Source organism: Mauremys mutica, chromosome 1, assembly GCF_020497125.1.
Source record: "Mauremys mutica isolate MM-2020 ecotype Southern chromosome 1, ASM2049712v1, whole genome shotgun sequence".
Classification (NCBI taxonomy): domain Eukaryota; kingdom Metazoa; phylum Chordata; order Testudines; family Geoemydidae; genus Mauremys; species Mauremys mutica.
The window spans coordinates 165,577,277-165,600,868 of record NC_059072.1 but is presented as its reverse complement, the minus strand read 5'-3'; the positions used below and the strand labels follow the sequence as shown (position 1 = coordinate 165,600,868).

The window sequence follows — 23,592 nt, the reverse complement described above, 5'->3', positions numbered from 1 at the left end:
TTTGGGGGAAAGTAAACATACTATGTTAAATTGAACAAAATTATAGCTTTCAAGTCTATTTCCTGGGTCAACGTGTGCATCAATTACTGGAAAATCTCTTAGAGTCTATTCTTCGGAGATTTGGGCAAAAACAGGAGAACTTTTGAGATCCTGGATTATATTCTGTCATTCTTTCTGTGTAGTATTTGAAAATATTCTATTTTTTGATAAACACATTTTTTAAATTTGCATTCACAGTGTGGAATTATAGAACAAGGTCTGAAGCAAAAGCCAGACTGAAAAGCACATTCTAGACATGACAATTGCTCCAGCTAAAGAACAGGTCTTCCTCAAAAATCCTGAGAGCAGATCACTGAATAAGCCACATTAAAGATCACTGAGTAGGCCTCAGTGCAGATCACTGAGACAGGGCCATATTAAATACCAATCTGTATAATCATATTGCTGTGATTCCAGGATCAATGGCACCCCAAACAAAAAGAAGACAGATTGACACCAGGCATGGAGGTGGTATGGGGGAAAGAGTACAGATGTAGCAACTAAAGGTCTGACCGCCTATCCATTAGGTGATGCCTCCAGAGAGCTCCAGCCATCACAAGCAGGATTTATGCTGACTGCATAGCTCAGAATATAAAATGTTTTCCCTTTTATAAGCCACAGATTTTTGTTGAAGAAAACTATTCATGCTCTGAAGCATTAAGCTCCCTCAGCTCCCATAAACAGAGTTGCTCTTCACTGTACCAACATTACTGTTGATTGTTTGTTGGGGCCTACTCAAGAATCACAGTAGATTTGGAGCATGTAGGCCCCAGCACATCAGACATTCAGAATCCAAAACTATCTGTCCATTCCTTTCTTTCCCTTGAAGAACCTCATAACCAAGCATTCTGTGCCTGAAAATGGTTTGAACCTAGAATCAGGTTTGTCTTCTTTAATAGAGTAGTGATAGGCAAACCTTCATTCTGACTTGGTTTTGCTTCTCCATAGATCAGTGGTTCTCAGCCTATTTTCCATTATGGGCCGCATATGTAGCTCTCCATGTGTTATGTGGGCCACATCCACACACTATTTATACTACCTGTGCGGCCCTGAGGATGTCATATGGGCCACAACTATGTGTTGACTGGGGTGCAAGCGGCCCTCAGCCTGCAGGCTGAGAACCACTGCCATAGATAAAGTATCAGTAATTTCAACAGCAGCAACTCAGCAAACCTGACCTGTAAGAAAATGTTAAATAAACGGGACATGTTTAGTCTTGAGAAAAGAAGACCCACCTGATAACATCTTCAAATATGTTAAGGGCTGTTATAAAAATGATGATGATCCATTATTCTCTGTGTCCACTGAAGATAGGACAAGAAATAATTGGCTTAATCTGCAGCAAGGCAATTTTTGTTAAATATTAGAAAAAATGTCTAGCTATAATAATAGTTAAGTACTGGAATAAGCTTCTAAGGGAGGTTGTGGGCGTTCACCATTGGAGGATTTTAAGAATAGGGTATGGTCAGGGATGGTCTAGATTTACTTAGTCCTGCCTTGGTGCAAGGAGGTGGAATTGTCATAAATATAAAGGGAAGGGTAACGACCTTTCTGTATACAGTACTATAAAATCCCTCCTGGCCAGAGGCACAAAATCCTTTTACCTGTAAAGAGGTAAGATGCTCAGGTGACCTAGCTGGCACCTGACCAAAAGGACCAATAAGGGGACAAGATACTTTCAAATCTGGGAAGGGGGAAAAGGCTTTGTTTTGTCTGTTCTTGGTCTGTCTGTTCTGTGTGCTTGCCAGAGACAGATCAAGAAGGCAAGCAATCCAACTCATTTAGAATTAGTAAATAATAATAAGTGAATGTGTTAGCTTACTTTTATTTTGGCTTGTGATTTTCCTTGTCTAGAGGGAAGTTTATCCCTGGATTTGTAACTTTAAGGTTTTGCCTAGAGGGGAAGCAGCAAAGAATCCTGTGGCACCTTATAGACTAACAGATGTTTTTGCAGCATGAGCTTTCGTGGGTGAATACCCACTTCTTCGGATGCAAGATCTCCTAGAGGGGAGATCCTCTGTGTTCTTGAGTCTTTTGTTATTCTGTAAAGTACTTACCATCCTGATTTTACAGAGGTAATTATTTTACCCTTTCTTTAATTAAAATTCTTCTTTTAAGAACCTGATTGTTTTTTCATCGTTTTAAGATCCAAGGGTTTGGGTCTGTGTTCACCTGTACCAATTTGTGAGGATATTATTCTCAAGCCTCCCCAGGAAAGGGGATGTAGGAGCTTGGGGGGATATTTGGGGAAGGTAGGGCTCCAAATGGCCCTCCCTAAATGTTTGTTTAAATCACTTGGTGGTGGCAGTGTTACCTAATCCAAGGTACAAGGAAGGATTTGTACCTTGGGGAGTTTTTAACCTAAGCTGGTAGAAATAAGCTTAAGGGATCTTTCATGCGGGTCCCCACGTCTGTATCCTAGAGTTCAGAGTGGGGAGGGAACCCTGACAGGAGTGGATGACCTCTTGAAGTCCTTTCCAGCCCTACATTTCTATGATTTCTACCCTTGCACTTATGTGCTTGCTTATCAAATTCATCACTGACAGTAACAATGTCTATTGGAAAGTGGACATGTTTATATGGAAATAAACTCTCTTTCCTTTTCTGCCTTCCACATAACTCAGTTTTTCACTCAGAGAACCTGAGGAGATAAAGTTTTATAATTTTCAAATGCCCAGAACAGGGAACATGTCTCATTTGTGTTTGGCACTGAGGGGACTAATTCTCTTTGCATATGTGACACACATGCATAAAATGCTTTGGCAAAAAGAATTTGGCCTGAGCTGGATTATATTTAATGATGGATGATAAATGATGGCAAAATGTGTAAAAAAAGATCGCAGCTGCTGATTTCAGGAACTTCAGCAAGGCATCATAAGTCACTGTATTTAAAGTTTGCAGTGGTCACTGAGTTAAGCAAAGGATTTGAAACAGATCTCTAGAATTTCCAATGTCAGTTCTCATGTGTACCACTGTCTCATGTGTACAGGCAAGAGTATGCCATGGTATCCAACTAAGATTTTTTGAGAAGGAGTGGCAGCATAGATTTTAGTCAGATAGTAATGCCTAATAGTTAGAACAGGGCGTGGGAGCCAGGATTCCTGAGTTCTGTTCCCAGATCTGCTAATAACCCACTCATTGACACCGAATACTTAAGCCCTATGTGCTCATAAGAACATAAGAATGGCCATACTGGGTCAGACCAAAGGTCCATCTAGCCTTGTATCCTGTCTTCCAACAGCGGCCAATGCCAGGTGCCCCAGAGGGAATGAACAGAACAGGTAATCATCCAGTGATCCATCCCCTGTCGCCCATTCCCAGCTTCTGGCATACAGAGGCTAGGGACACCATCCTGACCATCCTGGCTAATAGCCATTGATGGACCTATCCTCCATGAACTTATCTAGATCTTTTTTGAACCCTATTATAGTCTTGGCCTTCACAACATCCTCTGGCAAGGAGTTCCACAGTTTGACTGTGCGTTGTGTGAAAAAATACTTCTTTTTGATTGTTTTAAATCTGCTGCCTATTAATTTCATTTGGTGACCCCTAGTTCTTGTGCCATGAGGCGTAAATAACACTTCCTATTACTTTCTCCACACCAGTCATTTTATAGATCTCTATCATATCCCCGCTTAGTCATCTCTTTTCCAAGCTGAAAAGTCCCAGTCTTATTAATCTCTCCTCATACAGAAACTGTTCCATACTCCTAATAATTTTTGTTGCCTTTTTCTGAAACTTTTCCAATTCCAATATATCTTTTTTGAGATGTGGCGGTCACATCTGTAGTGCAGTATTCAAGACCCCATCATTTTATATGTATAGTTGGGATTATGTTTTCCAATGTGCATTACTTTGCATTTATCAACATTGAATTTCATCTGCCATTTTGTTGCCCAGTAACCCAGTTTTGAGAGATCCTTTTGTAGCTCTTCGCAGTCTGCCTGGGACTTAACTATCTTGAGTAGTTTTGTATCATCTGCAAATTTTGCCACCTCACTGTTTACCCCTTTTTCCAGATCATTTATGAATATGTTGAATAGGACTGGTCCCAGTACAGACCCCTGGGGGACACCACTATTTATCTCTCTCCATTCTGAAAACTGACCATTTATTCCTACCCTTTGTTTCCTATCTTTTAACCAGTTACCAATCCATGAGAGGACCTTCCCTCTTATCCCATGACTCAACTTCCTCGCTACAAAATGGGAATGATAATACATCAGAGACAAGTTGTGAGGTTCATCTCCTTCATGTCTATAAATTATACTAGGATCCTGAAATTAAAAGTGAAAATTATTATTAATTTTCTTATAGCAGTTAGCAGGGGGAGTTGTTTTACAAATCTCTGTCCATACATGGCTAGACATAGATATCTTGTATTGCCCATTGCATAAGTGACCATGTGCATGTAATGGCAGGTCTGCCATGGGAGATTATGGCACATGGTGAATGCATGAAATGGCTAACGGAGAGGATTCTAAGAAACTACAAGTGCCACTGTTTGGATCATTTTTAGAAACAGCTCAGAGGCTTCATTTTTCAACCCTGTTCATTGCAAATTGGTCAGGTTTCTAGGTCAGAAATTTCTAGTCTCAAATTATATATATATATATATATATATATATATATATATATATATATATATAGTCCTGAGACTGAGAAACAAAACAGGTGAAATGTATCCCTGGTGTAACTCCACTGAAGTAAAATGAATTTATCCAAGGACACTAATAGAAGTGGCAACTCCTAGTCCCATTGAAGTTACCAGCAAAACTCTCATTGATTAGTTATCGTGGCCTCTGGGGAAAACCCCAGTCTTCCCTCTCTTTACTGCAAAAGCACAGGGATCTAGAAAATACTCCAGGCACCTCTGATTCAGGAAACCATCTCTATTCAGCAAAGTACTTAAGCACATGTTTAACTCTAAGTATGACGTGTGACTCCTATGCCCAAATAAATTTGTTAGTCTCTAAAGTGCCACAAGGACTCCTCATTGTTTTTGCTGATACAGACTAACACAGCTACCACTCTGAAACCTGTTCTGAGAGAGACATTACCCACAGTCAGCAAAACTGATGAACTTTTTTATGTACTAGGAAAGGGTGTGTTAAACCTATGGCTCTATAAATACATTCTGGGTCACACCCTAAGGTGAAGAAGTCACTCAGCATAGATCCATCCCAGGATCTGGCCCAAGAATGAACTTGACTGGACAGTTCAAAACTGGTGAATCTGGGGTGCAGCTTCAACCTGTCTCCTGAACTTGACTAAAGTACCAAGGTAGAATGTTTTTAAAAAAGCAAACCTATTCTAACAATGAAAAAACCCACATGTCAGAGAAAAGGAACCAAGGGTTCAGCGTGGGTAGATTAAATATGGTCTCCACAAGGGGTAAATGCAGAAAATTTCTTGCAAAAATAGCTGGATCTCCATAATACAATAGTAAGCTTAGTTATATATAGCATCTTTCATTACAATGATTCATAGATTTTAAGACCAGAAGATTACTATTATGATCATCTAGTCTGACCTCAAGGAGAAGTTATGCATGTGGTGCCAAGGACAGCAGGCTCAGATTTGTCTGATTCAGAATAGTTACAGAATTAGACCCTGATCCTGCAAAGACATAGGTACCTACATCACTTTACATATGAGAGTAGTCTCTTTGAATTCAATGGGACTGTTCATGTGTGCAAAGTTACTCAGGTGCTTAAGGCTTTGCAGGATCAGGACCTTAAATTGAGAACACATTTTACATAATTATACTACAGATTTGTGTACCACATAATTATGCTGGCTCACTCTTATAAAAAGGTGTGTCAGCCTCCACTAGTGATACTACAGTGGTATAGGAAATTACTGTCTTTTTTTTTTTTTTGTAAATGCAATTGTGCACTCATTACTCAGGCAAGACTCCCATTAAAGTCAATGGGAGTTTTGCCCAAGCAAGGAAAGCAGGTTTGGTCCCTACAAGAAGAAGAACGTGAGATGGCTAAGCAAAAGCAGTGAAGTAGGGGGTCCTGGACAGAAATCTTTCTGGAATACTCCTTCCACATGGGCTTAATCCTTGGCTGCGTTCCTGTCATGCATTTTCTAACAATTAGTCATTTTATTTCTACATAAAAAGTTACATTAAAAATAAATCTTAAACAACAAAGGATCTATACAATAGCTCATTCACTGAAGCTGGAGCAGAATCTGAGATAACCTAAAAACAACGAGGAATCCTTGTGGCACCTTAGGGACTTCAACAAGAAACTGCAGAACTGGAATTAATTTGAAAACTTGACACCATCAAATTAGGCCTGAATAAAGACTGGGAGTGGCTGGGTCATTACAAAAAGTAATTTTCCCTCTGTTGATACTCATACCTTCTTGTCAACTGTTGGGAATGGGTGACATCCACCCTGATTGAATTGGCCGCGTTAGCACTACACAAAGTAATTTTCCCTCTGTTGATATTCTCCCCTTCTTGTCAACTGTTGGGAATAGGCCACTTCTATCTTGATTGAATTGGCCTCGTTAGCACTGACCCCCCCACTTGGTAAGGCAACTCCCATCTTTTCATGTGCTGTAATATATATACCTCCATGCATCTGATGAAGTGGGTTCTAGCCCACAAAAACTTATGTCCAAATAAATTTGTTGGTCTCTGAGGTGCCACAAGGACTTCTCGTAGTTTTTGCTGATACAGACTAACACGGCTACTCCTCTGAAACCTGAGATAACCTAATCCTTCCTTCCAGAACCAAACCTGTCAGGGAATAACCCTAAACCCCTCTCACTCTCCCTTCATCATCTTTTACAGAACTCATCCTCATTCAATAAATAATTAAAGCACATTCATTCCCTTATGCTGTGAGCACAGCCCATATACGCCTCCTAACTTCCCGTATGGCTTAAACTCTTAAGGAGTGAAAACATTTTGCTCATCCAGTTGAGATACCTTAATTGTTTTTCTGGCATGGAGCTAATTTTCTTTTTTTCATTATAAAGGTACCAGAAGCCTGATGCTGAGAGATACTGACCACCCACACCTCCCAATGTAGCCAACAGGAATTGCATTTACTCCGTAATGTGTATCACACTCATCACCACAGTATCTCAAGATCAGACCCTTGATGAGGCACTTATCCCCACCCTCCCCCCAACACACACACACACTTCTTACTGGAAGGGAGGCTCTCCTTTCACTAAAGGCTCGCGTCTGGCGTTTCCTGTAGCCTTTACCCTCTTTCTCATTCTCATCAATCAAGCTGTGACCCCAGAAACTGCTCATCCATTTTGCAAAGGAAATGTCATCATCCTCTTCATATTCCATGTACAGACACTCCAAACTGGGGGGAGCGCCCAACCAGACAGGACAGATGTACGTTAAAGCAGACTGTCAAGCAGATAGTCCTACAGTGATCTGTCAACAAGAGACAAAGGGGCTGTAGTTTCAAACATTCCCTGCCAAATTAACAAAAAAAACCCAAAAAACAATCCAACCCAATGCAGCCCTAGGCACTGCTTATATATAGGCCAATCCTTAGTAATCTATTTTAAATGAGGTTTCTTTTAATCTTTCCATTACAGAGATGCCCAATGTCACACAGCCTGGAGGGAGGCAAGGAAAATGTGTGTCCTAATTCATATTCATTGCTACTGAGTGCATCAACTGTCAATAACAATGGAGAGTTGCCCACAAAAACATGCCTGGAAGGTGCACGCTCTGATGTGAAACAGGCTTGTAATTTGGAGAAGGAGAATGGATGTATTGACAGTGGTCAGAAACTGGCACAGCTGTTTATTGAGGCTTAACTGACTTTATGAAATAACTTTTGGCTCTGTTCTTCCAGCTGGTATTAAAAAATATGCCCGGCCTGGCAGGAAGCAGGGCTCTCCCAAGAAATCTTTTTATCATCTATTGTGGGTGAGCAACGTCAGACAACATGGAGTGACATTGGTTCACAGAATCTAAGCGTCTAAGGCCAGATCACTTGTCTTTCACCAAGGTCACTTCATCTCCCACAATCAGGGCTAGACTGGGCCTAGCACAGCTCCAGTGCACAAAGAAATGAAGGGCAAGGGCATAAAGCTGAGGGGAGGGATAGCTCAGTGGTTTGAGCATTGGCCTGCTAAACCCAGGGTTGTAAAATCCTTAAGGGGGTCACTTAGGGATCTGGGGCAAAATCAGTACTCAGTCCTGTTAGTGAAGGCAGGGGGCTGGACTTGATGACCTTTCAGGGTCCCCTCCAGTTCTATGGTACATCTCCATATATTATAACCTGCCCATTTGAGCCCTGGGCCAAGCACAGTCCCGATGTTCATTGCACTCCTGGCAAGCGGGGACTGAGCCTACCGAGCACAAACAATGGCTCCTGCTCAAGTGGTGCAAGGACCATGTGTGGTCCTTCTGCTCTGGGGTGAGTTTCTCCTTCTATGAAGAGATCAGCCCAAAACCAGAGTCTCACTCTACCTGGGAGTGTAGCACACTGTCTTCAAATACTGAGTACCAGTCGCTGGCGGACATGTTTGCCATAGGCAAATCTGCCATGGGATGCCCTTGTCCTAGAGGTGTGTATAGGAATAAAGGAATTGCAAGGAGCTCTGAGGCAACAGAACTGTTTGAAGGCCAAAGCTGGCTCCCCACATGGGGCAGAACAATTGCTGGGCCCTGTGGGCCTGATTCTGTGTTGGCCTGGGCCTTGTGTAGTCATTTACAGCAGTTCAAACTGAGCACAAGGTGGGTTTAAAACACAAGCTACCATTCTGATTTGGTAGCATTTTACACTCCCTTTGCACTGGTGTAAAGGGCTGCACAAGATGCTGGACAATGGAGAATCAGGCCCTAGAGACTCCCTGTGGAATTGTCCAATGGGAATTAGGGGCAGAGACTGCTGTGGGACTCTGAGTCAGAGTGGGTAGATGGTTCACTGCTTAGGGCATTAGCCTAGGACTTGGGAGACATGGATTTGATTTACTGTTCCACCACAGACATCCTATGTGACCTTGGGCAAGTTACTCATCCTGTCTGTGTCTCATTTGCCTGTCTGTACAAGGGGGATAATTGCACTTCCCTACCTCACGGGAGTGTTGTGAGGATGAATACATTAAAGAGGTGCTCAGATACTTTGGTGATGGGGGCCTTAGATAGAAAGATAAGGCACTTTATTTTGAGACAGAATTTGAAGGAACAGAGGAGTTAATGTATGTGCAACATCTGTGCCTTTCCACCTACATGTGGGTTATAGATTACACTGGTTCAGTGTATGGATGCAAAGCCTTCCAAAGGCATCGCAAGTGTGAGTGATGGCAACCAAGAGTTGGCAGCGGTGCCTTTTGGCCTAGTATTGATGAGGCCTATGGGTTACTGGAAAAAAATATCAAACTACCTCAAACCTCCTGAATTGGACTTTTAGTGTGAGTCGTTCAAACTCAAGAGCTATATACCATCAGCGTATTTATTCGCCTACTTGGATCTCTCAGCAGACATGTCAAGTCTCATTCATTAGCATGGTATCTCAGTCTCACATCCATCCCTAAGCTTATCTCACTAATTTTGAGTAAATATATAAAGATTTAAAATATTTTTACTCAGGCCCTGAAAGAGACAACAATACATCCGGGGCCTCAGGCACAGGGTTTAGTGCTTGGAAAGCCGCTTTCCAAGCTTGTGTACTGTGGTAACCATGGAGACTACTGGCCTTTGTTCTATACAGGAGAGGAGACTATACAGAGAGGTGGCAGCGTTGTGTGTGTGAATACTTGACAGTCAAAAAAATATGAGTTCGCTCAAAAAACAAGCAGAACTTAATCGAAAGTTTTCAGGTTCTCAAAATACAGTTCAAAATTTAAACCACACTGGACGAATTCATGGCCCTTCATTGTCCCAGTAGCAGGCAAGACTTCTCTTTTTAAATGTGGGCTGTGTCACCCCAGAGCTGTCCTGTGGCCATCAAGGAGAAAAAGATGTAACTCATCATCTGGAAAATGAAATACGCAAATAGCAGAGCAATGTCTCCACAACCACAAATTCCTTTTGTACCTGTGGCGAATCCCCTCATTGTAAAAGTAAGTCAAATATGTTTAATAATTATGATTTGCTGTTATTAATTATTTTAATTTATTATTAATTATTGTTCTTGTTATTATTAATCATAATAATCCTCTTCAGGACACTTGAGTTCCCCAGAAGTAATTTGCTTGCTGATGGGGCGGGGGGTGGTGGTAGTTTATTCCTAGTACTTTGTCAGAAACTCTGTTTTCAATGTTCTTTCAGAAAGATTTGATTGTTTTTATGAATTAATTTTTATTGAGTCCAAGATTTTTGGTTTTCTGTACAGTTTTCAATGTGTTCTGATGAGGGTTAAATATTCATTAATTCATTGAGCCGATGCCTTTATCCAAGGCAACAGGATTATTAAAATACTGTATGTTCCACAGACACAAACTTGCAATCTTTATTTCACATAAAAAGTCCACTCACTATGTGTATCATATTGTTAACATATATGCTTGTGAAAATCTGGTTATACTGTTTGGATGTATTTTGTCTACTAATTTCCCATTTTTTTATTTAACTTTGGTAAAATATTCAATTATTTTTTTATTACACCTTGTTTATGTACGAAATAGAAATGTTTTTTCCCTAGGTGACATGCAAAAATGAAAGTTACAACTCTGCTTGCATTGCACAATATTCCTTTTGCAACTGCAGCCAATCTGAGCCCCCTGTTTAAAGATATCTTCTCTGACAGCCAGATTGCCCAATATTATGCATCTGTAAGACCAGAGTCAACATGTATGTTGAATGGTGCCATTACTCCCTATTTCCAAGTGTCTTGTGAGGCAAATAAAGACTGAAGCCTTTTCTCTTTCTGTTGATGGCTCCAATATGACACAAGCTTAGAAAAAATGAATCCACTGACAGAGATCCAGAAACACCTTGTGACAACACAGTTACTTGACTTACATCTCACTACTGGCATTCATACAGTCACTGCAAAAGAAATCTTTTCCAAAATTGATGGGAGAATGACATTGCATGAGATGCCACGGGATAACTGTGTAGACAATGCCAGTGTAAACCGGGATATGAATAATTCAATTAAGACACTGCTTCAAAGTAAGAATGCATGTGTGTATTTCATGGGATGTCCATGCCACATCATCCACAATACCGCTGTGCTGGTGCTACACAGTTTTCTAAAGTGTCAGAATTTGATGTTAAAGATGTATGTATTGATTGCTACTATTCCTTTGACAAAAGAACAAAATGAAAGTCATTCTTGGAGGAGTTCTGTCACTTCTGTGATGTTGAAAACAGTGTCTGAAGCATGTTCAGAGTCAATGGCTTAACCTGGAAATAGCTAGTAACGGATTGTTGCAGCAGTATGCAGCTCTCAAAAGCTACTTTTTGTCTGTTGATGATAGCTGTGCAAGGTTCAAGAGATTTAAGTTTTGCTTTCAGGCAGGGGCAGCGAGTTATATGGGCTCGTAGTGCCTGGGCTCCAGCAAATTCAGGGCTCTGGGGGCCTGGCTCCACCAATGTTCGGGGCCAGGTCTCTCTCCCGGCCCCACCTGCCGCCCTCGCGAGCCTCATCCCCGGCCCAGCCCCATGCCCCACAATCCCAAATCCCAACCCAGAGCCCACACCCAGCACCCAATCCCCTTCCCAGAGCCTGCACCCCACCCGCATCCAAACTCCCTCCCAGAACCCACACCTCCTATTCCCTCCCGCACCCAAATTCCCTGCCCCAGCCCAGAGCCTACATCTAGCACCCAAAATCCCTCCCAGAGCCCGCACCCAACCCCCTTCCCAGAGCCTGGACCCAGCACCCAAACTCCTTCCCATACCCAGCACCCAAACGCCCTCCCAGAGCCCGCATCCAGCACCCCAAACCCCCTCTTGCACCCCAACCCCCTACTCCAGCCCAGAGCCTGCACCCAGCACCCAAACTCTGTCCCAGAGCCCGCACCCCTCCTGCACCCAAACTTCCTCCCAGAGCCTGCACCCCCTCCTGCACCAAAACTCGCTCCCAGAGCCTTAGGCAGGTGTGTGTGTGGGAGCAGGACTTGGACCCATTCTGGGCACTGTTATGGGTTCGGTCACAGAGACCCCCTTGGGACTGTCACCTGACATGCTGGAATTACCTCTAAGCCCATTTTCCCTGCTAGCTTGGGACTCCAGAACCCTGCCTTGTTGAGCCAGACACGCTAGCCTGCTGCAACACAGACCCAGGTCTAGTCCACGACCCCAAAGCTGCAGACTTTAACCAAAGAACTGCTCAGCTTGTCACCTATCTCCAGCACCCAGACACCCAGCTCCAAATGGGATCCAAACCCCAAATAAATCCGTTTTACTCTGTATAAAGCTTATACAGGGTAAACTCATAAATTGTCCACCCTCTATAACACTGATAGAAAGATATGCACAGCTGTTTGCTCACCCAGGTATTAATCACTTACTCTGGGTTAATTAATAAACAAAAGTGATTTTATTAAGTATAAAAAGTAGGATTTAAGTGATTTCAAGTAAGACAGAAAAAAGTAATTCACCAAGCAAAATAAAGCAAAAACACGCAAGTCTAAGCCCAATACATTAAGAAACTATTTACAGATAAAATCTCCCCCTCAGAGATGTTCCAATAAGCTTCTTTCACAGACTAGACTCCTTCCTAGTCTGGGCCCAATTCTTTGCCCTGGTACAGTCATTGTTAGTTCCAGCTCAGGTGATAACTGGCAGCCCCCTTTGTTCTTTTCCACACCTTTTTATAGCTTTGGCACAAGGCAGGAATCTTTTGTCTCTCTCTGGGTCCCCACCCCTCTTTCTAAATGGAAAAGCACCTGTTTTAAGATGGACTCCAGTATAATGTGGCATGGTTACATATCCTATGAGACCCCAGCCTCCATTCTTCCAGGGCTGGCCTGCACATCCCCAGAAAGATTTGCAAGTAAACAGAGCCATTCACAACCAATTGTCCTAGTCAATGGGAGCCATCAAGATTCCAAGGCACCATTAATAGTCCACACTTTGCATAATTTCAATAGGACTTCGGAGTAATACTTCATATTTCTAGCTTCAGATACAAGAATGATACATTCATACAAATAGGTTGAACACACTCAGTAGATTATAAGCTTTGTAATGATACCTTACAAGAGACCTTTTGCATAAAGCATATTCCAGTTACATTATATTCACAGTCATAAGAATATTTCCATAAACATATGGAGTGCAACATCACAGGCACCACCAAAAATTATACAAACCTGCCGTCCCTGCTTTCAGGCATCCTATGACAGAGGTTTATTTGTTGTTTTCCCAGGGTTCTACCGTCCTCCAAGTGTTTAGCACCACTAACAAGTTTCTGCAGAGGGAAGATCCTTGTATATACATGGTAGATGGGGTGCTTTCTACTTCTGTGAGAAAACTTCTCTGAAAGCTTATTCAGGCACAAGTAGTCAAAAATTCTGCCTCATTTATAGATGCAGGCTTTGCTAATTCTGACAATCAGCTTCCAGACACGTCTGTTTGTAGGTTTGGTCACAAAACAGAAGTTGGAAGATAGTAGTCCTCTTGCAAACAGGGGGGCCATTTGGGGGGCAGGAGAGGCTCTAGCCCCCCACCCGAGTTTCGTACTTGAGATCTGCTCACAGCGCACACCCTAGTCCCAGACGGCACTCGTAACTGCAACACAGCTTGAGTGTGATAAGTGATGAGTTCTGTGCTGCTCCCAGCTTCCACCTTTGGGGCAGGGAGTTTGTTTATAAACAGAGGCCAGGTGATTAAGATAACAAAAGGCATGTCATTAAATTAAATTAAGGATCCTTAGATGATCCTGAAAGCATTGCCACGCAATCCAGTTAAAAGATAGGAAATGAAGATAAATTATGAGAATGGAGAGATGTAAATAGTGGTGTCCATCCGGGGTCTGTACTGGGAACAGTGCTGTCCAACATATTCATAAATGATCTGGGAAAAGCAGTAAAAAGTGAGGTGGCAAAATTTGAAGATGATACAAAATTACTCCAGACAGTTAAGTCCAAAGCAGACTGTGAAAAGTTACAAAGGTATCTCACAAAACTGCGAGACTAGCCAAAAAATGGCAGATGAAATTCAATGCTGATAAATACAAAATAATGCACATGGCAAAACATAATCCCAACTACACATACAAAATGATGAGGTCTGAATTAGCTGTTACACGTCAAGAAAGAGATCTTGGAATCATTGTGGATAGTTCTCTGAAAACATCTGCTCAATATGCAGCGGCAGTCAAAAAGCTAACAGACTGCTGGAAATCATTAAGAAAGGTTAGATAATAAGACAGAAAATATCATATTGCCTCTATATAAATCCATGGTACACCCACATCTTGAATACTGAATGCAGATCTGGTTGCCCCTGCTCAAAAAAGATATATTGGACTTGGAAAAGGTACAGAGAAGGCCAGAGAAATGATTAAGGATATGGAACACCTTCCGTATGAGGAGAGATTAGAAAGACTGGGACTTTGGAAAAGAGATGACTAAGGGGTGATATGGTTGAGGTCTATAAAATCATGATTGGTGTGGAGAAAGTAAATAAAAAAGTGTTATTTACTCCTTCACATAACATAAGAGCTAGAGGTCACCCAATGAAATTAATAGGCAGCAGATTTAAAAGAAACAAAAGAAAGTATTTCTTCACAGTCAACCTGTGAGACTCTTTGCCAGGGGATGTTGTGAAAGCCAAAAATATAACAGGGTTCCAATAAGAACTAGATAAGTTAATTGAGGATAGGTCTATCAATGACTATTATCTAGGGTGAGCAGGGATCCAACAACATGTTCTGCATGTCCCTAGCCTCTGTTTGCCAGAAGCTGGGAATGGGCGACAGGGGATGAATCACTTGATGATTACCTGTTCTGTTCATTCCCTGTGAAGCATCTGGTATTGGCCACTGTCGGAAGAAAGGATACTGGGCTAGATGGACCATTGGTCTTACCCAGTATGGACATTCTGATATTCTTATATAGAACCTAGATGTATCTTCCCCCGCACTGTACCCGACTAGACCCCACTCCCCTCCCAGAGCTGGGATAGAACCCAGGAGTCCTGATGGGGGTCTCTCTCTCCACAGAATTAGTAACAAAGTAAGAAAATACATTAAAATTTTAAACCTAACCAGTGTCCCTTAAGTGACTTACCACAAGATGTCAGAACATGTTAGTATTAGAGCTGAGGGGGTCTAATATTTATTTAATTTTCTTTCTTGTATATAGGAATTAGATACAATGTTCCTGTCAGCTAATTGCTAAGTTATATGCCAGAAATATAGAGTTTTCAAGTGTCTAAGTAGCCCCATGAATCACAGTTAAAGTTGCACCCCCCACCCCCCCAATCTGAAATGGCACCCCTGATTGCAAAACAGAAGTTCTTTTGTGCAGCCAGAGCATTCTGTGCCCGTGCCAAGTATGCACGGGAGAAGCTATCTTTGAATGATGAAATGTTAAAGATGGCAGCATTTCTGAACTTTGATATGAAGGAAAACTGCACTTCTAAATACACTGAGCACTTTGTTGGCAGATATCAGCACATGTTCAATCTCTCTCCACCTGAGATAGAGAAGTTGTAACAGGAGTTGTTGATTACCAGTTGTTGCAGAAATCAGATATCCCTTAGCTTATGTGGCAGTGACCACCAACTGGTAGATTGCGATCAACTGGTTCATCCTGGAGCCTCTTCCAGTTGATCCTGATCTCTGGCCGCTAAAAGTCCAGTGGCGCAGTGGGGCTATGGCAGGCTCCCTGCCTGTCCTGGCCCCATGCCGCTCCCAGAAGTGGCTGGCATGTCTCTGTGGCCTGGGGTGGGAGGGAGAGGTGGCTGCACATGCTGCTGCTGCCCCCTTCCCCCCAACTCCGAAACTCCCATTGGCCAGGAACTGTGGCCAATGCGGGGGCAGTGCTTGTGGTCCCCAGGAGGAGGTCTCCGCATTTGCGGCCCTGGGGAAAGGTCTCCGCGCGCTGCCCATGCCCACAAGTGCTGCCCCCTCACCTCCCATTGGCCACAGTTCCCAGCCAATGGGAGCTGCAGAGTCGGTGCTGGTGGGAGCGGCAAGGGGTCAGGGCAGGCAGGGCGCCTGCCATAGCCCCACTGCACCACCAACCAGGAGCTCCCTGTGGTAAGTGCCTCCCGGCCGGAGCCTACACCTCACATCCCCTCCTGTATCCCAGTCCAGAGCCCCTCCTGCACCCAAACTCCCTCCCAGATCCCGCACCCTAATCCCCTGCCCCAGCCTGGAGCCCCCTCCTGCACCCAAACTCCCTCCCAGAGCCCACCCCCTCACCCCCTCCCACACCCCAATCCCTTGTCCCAGCTCGGAGCCCCCTCCTGCACCCAAACTCCTTCCCAGAGCCTGCACCCCTCCTGCACCCCTGCCCCAGGCTCAGCCCGGACCCCCTTTCCATACTCTGAACCCCTTGGCCCCAGCCCAGAGCCTGCATCCCCTCCCACACCCCAACTCCCTGCCCTAGCCCGGTGAAAGTGAGTGAGGGTGGGGGAAAGTGAGCGACGGAGGGAGTGGGGAATGGAGTTAGCGGGGCAGGTCCTTGGGGAAGGGGCAGGGTAGATCCTGGGTTGATCTTAAATTCAAAAAGTGATCTTATGCATAAGATCATAAGATGGGATGAGGCAGCACTCCAGACTGACCCAGATAACACTACTGTGCAATACAGGATGGACACTGTATGGGCATATCTTAGAAATGTCAAAAACACTAGTGATCTTCTCAATTTCCCATTATTGTCCAGGGTTGCTAGACATCTTAATTTTACCCTACTCAAATGTGGAAGTGGGGAATGTGTTCAGTCTTGTTCAAAAGAATAAGTTTCAGAGTAGCAGCCGTGTTATCCGCAAAAAGAACAGGAGTACTTGTGGCACCACAAAAGCTTATGCTCAAATAAATGTGTTAGTCTCTAAGGTGCAAATACTGAGCCATGTTTCAAGTTTGAGCTACCAAAAGAGGTTATAAAAATAGCAAAGGAGGCCACATGCAATATAACAAAGCACATGAATAAAATGCAAAACCAAATTAGATATTAAAAGAAATGTGGAATTTTTCTATGGTTTGTTAGCTTCAAATTAATTAAATTCAATTTAATTGTTTTATTTATTTTTACATTAATTTAATGTATTGTTTGGTCATGTTTTATTTTAATTAATTTATTTTGGAATCTAAGTATTTGAGTTTCCTATGGTTATAATATCAGCAATAGTATATAAACCAAATAATATTTGTACTGTAAAGTGTTTTCCAAATGGATGATCACTAAGGGTACGTCTTCACTACCCGCCATATCGGCGGGTAGCAATCGATTTCTCAGAGTTCGATATATCGCGTCTCATTTAGACGCGATATATCGAACTCCGAACGCGCTCCCGTCGACTCCGGAACTCCATCACCGCGAACGGCGGTGGCGGAGTCGACGGGGGAGCCGCGGACGTCGATCCCACGCCGTGAGGACAGGTAAGTAATTTGAACTAAGGTACTTCGACTTCAGCTACGCTATTCGCGTAGCTGAAGTTGCGTACCTTAGATCGAACCCCCCACCCCCCAGTGTAGACCAGGCCTAAGACAAGGTGATATGCAAAATAATGTTTGCTTTTTTGTTAGATTTATATAAAAACAGTTAATTTTTTAACATATCTCTTGTTCTGTCCACTGACTTTGTGCCTAAACCAGAGGTTATTAATTCTGGTCCGCAGGGATCTCCAACCATCCAGGTTTTTGCTCCAACCAGCAAATAATTGTTTTTACTAAACTCCACTGGTTTGCATTGAATTCTCACGTGCTCTAGACTAATATGAACTAGAATATTTAAGTGTTTTATATGCAATATTAAGCAGTGTACATTTTAAAACAAACTATTAAGTGCTGGCTGGATTAAAAACCTGGACTATTGGATGTCACCAAGGACCAAATATGAGAGTCCCTGTCTTAAGCAATGACCTAACACACCACCTGGAAAGTCTCAGTCTTTGGCCTTGAATCTCACTCGTTGGGGCTGTAAATCTCTCTCATAAGGACAGACAACCCTTGGCATCTCTGTCTTAGGCATATGCTTTTCTCATTATGAGGAGGGAGAAATCAGTCTAAATCCTTCTCTGCCTACCACAGGGATGTCTCTGCATGTACTGGGGAGCGGGGAGGTAAGCGGTGAATTCTGTGCTGCTCAAGCACACCATGAGTTGGCAATTAGTATTGTTTTTATGTCTATATGCCAGTGCATACTTGGTTCAAGGTGTTTAGTGCCAGCTTCTAATGGGGAACCTACTCCTTTTCAGTGAAAGTCCAGACAGTTTTCTTGTCTACAGAATCACTAAGGGAAAGACAAAGCATGAGTATGTTGGCCAATGTTTTGGTAGGAAAGAAAAGAATGGAGAAGAAAAGAAACAGTGGTTAATGCCCGGTCAGGGAAAAATAGAGAGGGGTAATACCCTGTCATGGTGATCCTGTCAATAAGTGTCATAACGCATCAGCACAAGGGGGAAGAATAACGGTTGCATGTGCAACCTTCATTTTGGTATCACCTGACTTTCAAGTGTTTCACTTTGCAGCCTTAACATTCTTTGATCTTTGTAATCGTTGGCACTTTTATTTGGAATAATGATCAAAGTTCTTTAAATATCTCATTTCTCTCCCACCTATAAAGAAAGCCAACAAGTTACCTGCAGGGTGCAAAATGCTTAGTACAGCTGAGCAAAAAATAATAACAGACCAAACTTTCCTATTTGCCCTTAGGTGAGTGCTCCAGGTGAGCAAACAGAGGCAGCAATGGCAAACTCTCCACTCCCTCCAGTCAGACCTCCAAGCAGGCAAGTACCATCATCATCCATGACTAAAGGTTATCTCCCACCCCTGAGAGAGTCAAGCAAGCAATCACCAGCTTCATTATCATCTATGGCATCTGCTCCCCTCCCACCATTAAGAGCTCCAGACAAGGAAGCTTCTTCCTCCTTTTCCTCCTCCTTCTCGACCACAAAGGTTTTTCTTCCTCCATTGAATGTTTTAGACAAGAAAGAAGCAGTAACAATCAAACCTCCTTTTCTCCCTCCACTGAGTTCTTTCATCGAACATGCAGAATCAACAGCATCAGCAGCAAACTTTTCTTTTCAGGTGAGTGCTCCTTTCAAGTCAGTGGCAGCACCAATGGCACCTTTCTCAGGGGAAGGCGTGACATGCCCCAGAGTACAATCCAGACTGCAGAACCTGTGTCCCCTTTAACTCTCCTGCCCAGACTGTATCTTACATTGCTATGCCAGTGAATTGCAAACCCCTCTAGGCTCTGTTCACTCAGCCATCAGCGTGCAGAGGCACACCCAGCTAAATTGCATGAAGGCTCTCCCAAGCCACATGAACTGTATATAGGGAGACACCAGCAAATTCCCCAACCCCAGCCTTACACCCCAAAAATGTGCATCTTAATCAATGTAAGCCCATTTATTAGTTTGCCACTCCTTCAAGGGTACTGGACATGCCCCAGCCTCTGTAATCAGGGCAGATCCCCCAAGCACTTTAAACCACTGATTCTCAAACTTTTGTACTGGTGACCCCTTTCACATAGCAAGGCTTTTAGTGCGACCCTCCCTTATAAATTAAAACACCTTTTTATATATTTAACACCATTATAAACACTGGAGGCAAAGCGGGCTTTGGGATGGAGGCTGACAGCTCGCAAACCCCCACATAATAACCTCACGACCCCCTCAGGGGTCCCGACCCCCAGTTTGAGAACCCCTGCTTTAAACTAACTCACTAGTTTAGATTAAACCTCAAAATAAGTTTATTAACTAAAGAAAGATAGATGTTAAGTGATTATAAGTGGTAGGCATAAAGGTCAGACTTGGTTACATAAGAAATAAAAAATAAACATGCATTCTAAATCCTAAACTTTATCAGGCTAAGCAAGATTTCAATCAAACAGTTTTTCTCTGGATGTTGCAGGCAGTTTTCAGTTCACCGTTCATATTAACTAGACAGCTTTCTGGTTAGGTTCATCCCTTCCCCCCAGTTCAAGGAGACTTCTCTTTGTCTTCCAAACAATCTTGCTTCCAGGTGTAGAGATGGGGGAGGTGAAAGCAGCTCTGTGGTGATATCACTGTCCCTCATTTATACTTTTCTCCAGGTGCTAGAAAAATCTATTCTGTGTCATGGGATCAGGCCACCCTGATAGTATACATGCTCGAGCAACTGTCTTTGTTTAAACTCCCCTGCTCAAGAATAGCTGGTGATGGTCGCTTAACACCTGGCTGTGTGTTGGTCACTCTTTTGTTATCTCTGAGGAGCTAATCTGTGGGCATTTCCCAGACTCTCAACCTATTTCAGTAACCAACATATATAGCAAAATCTCATAACTTCATATACAAAGAGGATACATGCATTTCAACAGGATAGTAATGCTCAACAGATTATAACTTTCCAAATGATACCTCACAAGGCATATTTTGTACAAAATGTATCATAATCATGTAACAGTGTTGAATAGGTGGGTACAGGGGGTAACACAGCGTACAGTATGTCACAGAAGGTGCCATGCAAAAACAGGACCGCCCAGAGGATTCTGGGGGCCTGGGGTCTTCGGCAGCGGGGGGCCCCCGCTTCGGCGGTAATTCGGCGGCGGGGGGTCCTTCCACTCCAGGACCTGCCACCGAAGTGCCCCAAAGACCTGCGGCAGGGGCCCCCTGCCGCCAAATTACCGCCAAAGCAGGACCCGCAGCTGAAGTGCAGCCGGGTCTTCGGCGGTAATTCGGCAGCAGGGGGCCCCCGCCACAGGTCTTCGGGGCACTTCGGTGGTGTGTCCCGGAACGGAAGGACCCCCTGCTGCCGAATTACCGCCGAAGACCCGGCTGCACTTCGGCGGCGGGTCCCGCTTCGAAGACCGGGAGCGGAAGAAGCTCCGGGGCCCCGTGAGAGTTTTCCAGGGCCTCTGGAGCAAGTGAAGGGCCCCGCTCCAGGGGCCCCAAAAAACTCTCGTGGGGGCCCCTGTGGGGCCTAGGGCAAATTGTCCCAGTTGCCCCCCCCCCCCCCGGGCGGCCCTGTGCAAAAAAATAGCTGCAGTGATTAATTTTCCTTCTCTTTCTGTTGTTTGGAGATAGGAAATAGTTGGGGAAGGGGCTGCAGAAAAGCTAGGAACAATTTTGTAAGTGATTTCTCTGAGCACAAACTGGAGGGCCAGCTTCTCCAGTTTGCTAAAACGTCTTTGTGCTAGGTAAGCAGTGCAAAGTTGCCATAAAATGGCTGGCAAAGCCAGTGGAGAATTCCCTCATGAACTAGGGAACTCTCTGCTATTGTAAAGCTGGTGGAGATGCCAGAACATGTCTCCTATGTCAGCCATGGCCCAGCCATAAGAAGAAGGAGGGGTATGGCAGGGCTGGTTGTAATTGGGGCTGGGGAGAGGGCATGGCAGAGTAGAGCTCTCAGACATCTGAGGGACCTCACACCAGTGACGTAAATTAGGGCTGAACCTCTGAGTTATATAATATGATATAAATATAGGAGAATCACAGTTTTTATTTAAGGAAAAACTCAGTTTCCATCTTCCACGGTTGTAGAGAATTGTTTGAAAATGTGATCAGAGTGTCCTTAAAGGCTCAAAAGCCAGAAGGCAAATAACATCCTCACCCCCACCCCAATTTATTGTTGTTTAAGACAATCCTATTATTTTGATGACTGAATCATTATTTTTTTAAATATTTGGGGTTACCTCATATGCTTAACTTTTATCATTTAAACAGCCCCATTGATCTCATATGAGTTAAAATTAAGGATGTGAAAAATGCCCCCTTTGACTTCAATAGGAGTGGGAATCGCTCAGCACCTTTCAGGATCTATCCCAATACAACTGCAGTCTCATTGCACACGGTTGCCAATTTTTGTGATTTTATCACACATCTTGTGCTATTTGGGATTTGCCTGAAAGCCCCAGCGCCTGGTGTCATGTGATTTCAAGAGCCGCCCCTGCTTTCATTGATAAACAACAACAATCCAGTACATTTCTAGTGCTCAGGGCTGCGCAGAGTAGCTTGGAGACGTGAACCCTAAAGGCTCACAAGACAGAAGGCAAATAAACAGGACCCAGCACCCTGTGTTTTTAAGGAAACCTCCCAAGTTTGGGGGCCAGGCTCTGATTGTTGAACGCCTGGGGCTGGCACACTGCGTTAGCGCCCACGCCCGGCAGGAGGCACTCGCGCTAGTAGCAGCCGGGGGTTCCCTGCTCTCCCCGCTGAGCGCCTAGGAGGGAACCGCTGCACTTACCCCTCACCGCCGGCAGGTGGCGCCGCCGCCGCTTCTGTGGCTGAGCCCGGGGGGGGGGAGCGGGGAGGGGCTGGCACCGCACTTACCCAGCTCCGCCGGCAGGTGGCGCCGCCGCCCCTTGTCTGCGGCGAGCCCGGGCGCGCGGCGCATGGAAGTGCTGACCCCTGACCCCTTCCCGGCATGCCGCGGGTTTCCGGTGACCCCTCTCTCGGCTGCCTCCGCCCTCCCCCCGGCTGGCGCTGCGAGCGGAGCGGGGATCATGGCCGCCTCGAAGCCCGTGGAGGCCGCTGCGGCGGCGGCGGGGGGCGGCGGCTCGGGCTCGGGCTCGGGGCTGCCGCGCTGGCAGGTGGCCCTGGCGCTGGGGGCGCCGCTGCTGCTCGGGGCCGGGGCGCTCTACCTGTGGGGCCGGCGGCGGCGCCCGGCGCGCGGGAAGGGGCCGAGCGAGAGGAAGACGCCGGAGGGAAGGGCCAGCCCGGGCCCCGCCGCCCCCGGGGGCAGCCAGCCCGACGGGCCCGGGCACGAGGAGATGGTGAGGGGGCGTGTCTCGGGGTCGCCGCCGCGCTTCCCCCTCCCCCCAGCCCCGCGCCGAGTCCCGCTCTCCGCCGGGCAGCCCGGGGCGGGGCGGGGCGGGGCGAGGAGCCGCCGCCGCCCTGGGAGTTGGCCACGCTCCCGGGACCGGTTTTCACGCTCGTGGTTTTTGGCAGAGCAAAGCGCGTGGCCCGAGGGGCGAGTGGGCGAGTCCGCGTGTCTGTCGGTGCCAGCCCAGCCTGACACCTGCCCCCCGGGGCGGGGGAGCGACTTTGCGCTGCAGCAGCGCTTGAGGTGAAGGCCTCTGAGCGCCCAGGAGCTCTGCCATCGGTTTAGACCTTGTCTTCAGCAAAGGTTACTCCGGTGTAATTTACATGGCTCAGGGGTGTGAATAATCCACACCCCTGAGTGGTGTAAGGCCTTGTCCACACTTAGCGGTACATCGGCGGTCAATTGAGCGGGATCTAGGGAAGACCTACTAAATCGACTGCCGATTGCTCTCCCCTCGACTCCAGTTTTCCACCTGAAGTGCAAGGGGAGTTGACAAGAGAGCGTCCCCAGTCAACATCGCAAATTGTGGGCCCCATGGTAAGTAAATATAAGTACGTCAATTTCAGCTACATTATTCATGGAGCTGAAATTGTGTAACTTAGATCAGTCTCCCCTCCCCCCTGTAGTATAGACAAGGCCTAAGTTACATGACCTAAGTGATGGTGTAGCTAGATAGCACTATAGCTAT

At 45.0% G+C, this 23,592-nt stretch overlaps 2 protein-coding genes across 3 annotated transcripts in view; one reads left to right on the top strand and one right to left on the bottom strand.

The window, feature by feature from the left end:
- The window catches only part of LNP1 (leukemia NUP98 fusion partner 1), a 40,883-nt gene extending 18,376 nt beyond the window's left edge, over window positions 1-22,507 (bottom strand). The window contains exon 1 of the mRNA XM_044992222.1: window positions 22,412-22,507. Coding sequence (XP_044848157.1) covers window positions 22,412-22,507 — 96 coding nt within the window. The remainder of the gene's footprint in view (window positions 1-22,411) is intronic.
- Window positions 22,508-22,536: 29 nt separating this feature from the next.
- The window catches only part of TOMM70 (translocase of outer mitochondrial membrane 70), a 31,918-nt gene continuing 30,862 nt past the window's right edge, over window positions 22,537-23,592 (top strand). Inside the window, exon 1 of one of the 2 annotated variants that reach the window (XM_045001748.1) lies at window positions 22,537-22,854. In XM_045001748.1, coding sequence (XP_044857683.1) covers window positions 22,585-22,854 — 270 coding nt within the window. In that variant the 5' untranslated portion in view covers window positions 22,537-22,584. Of the gene's footprint in view, window positions 22,855-23,292; window positions 23,442-23,592 lie in introns of those variants that run through there. The other variant, XM_045001750.1, reaches the window with a different exon arrangement.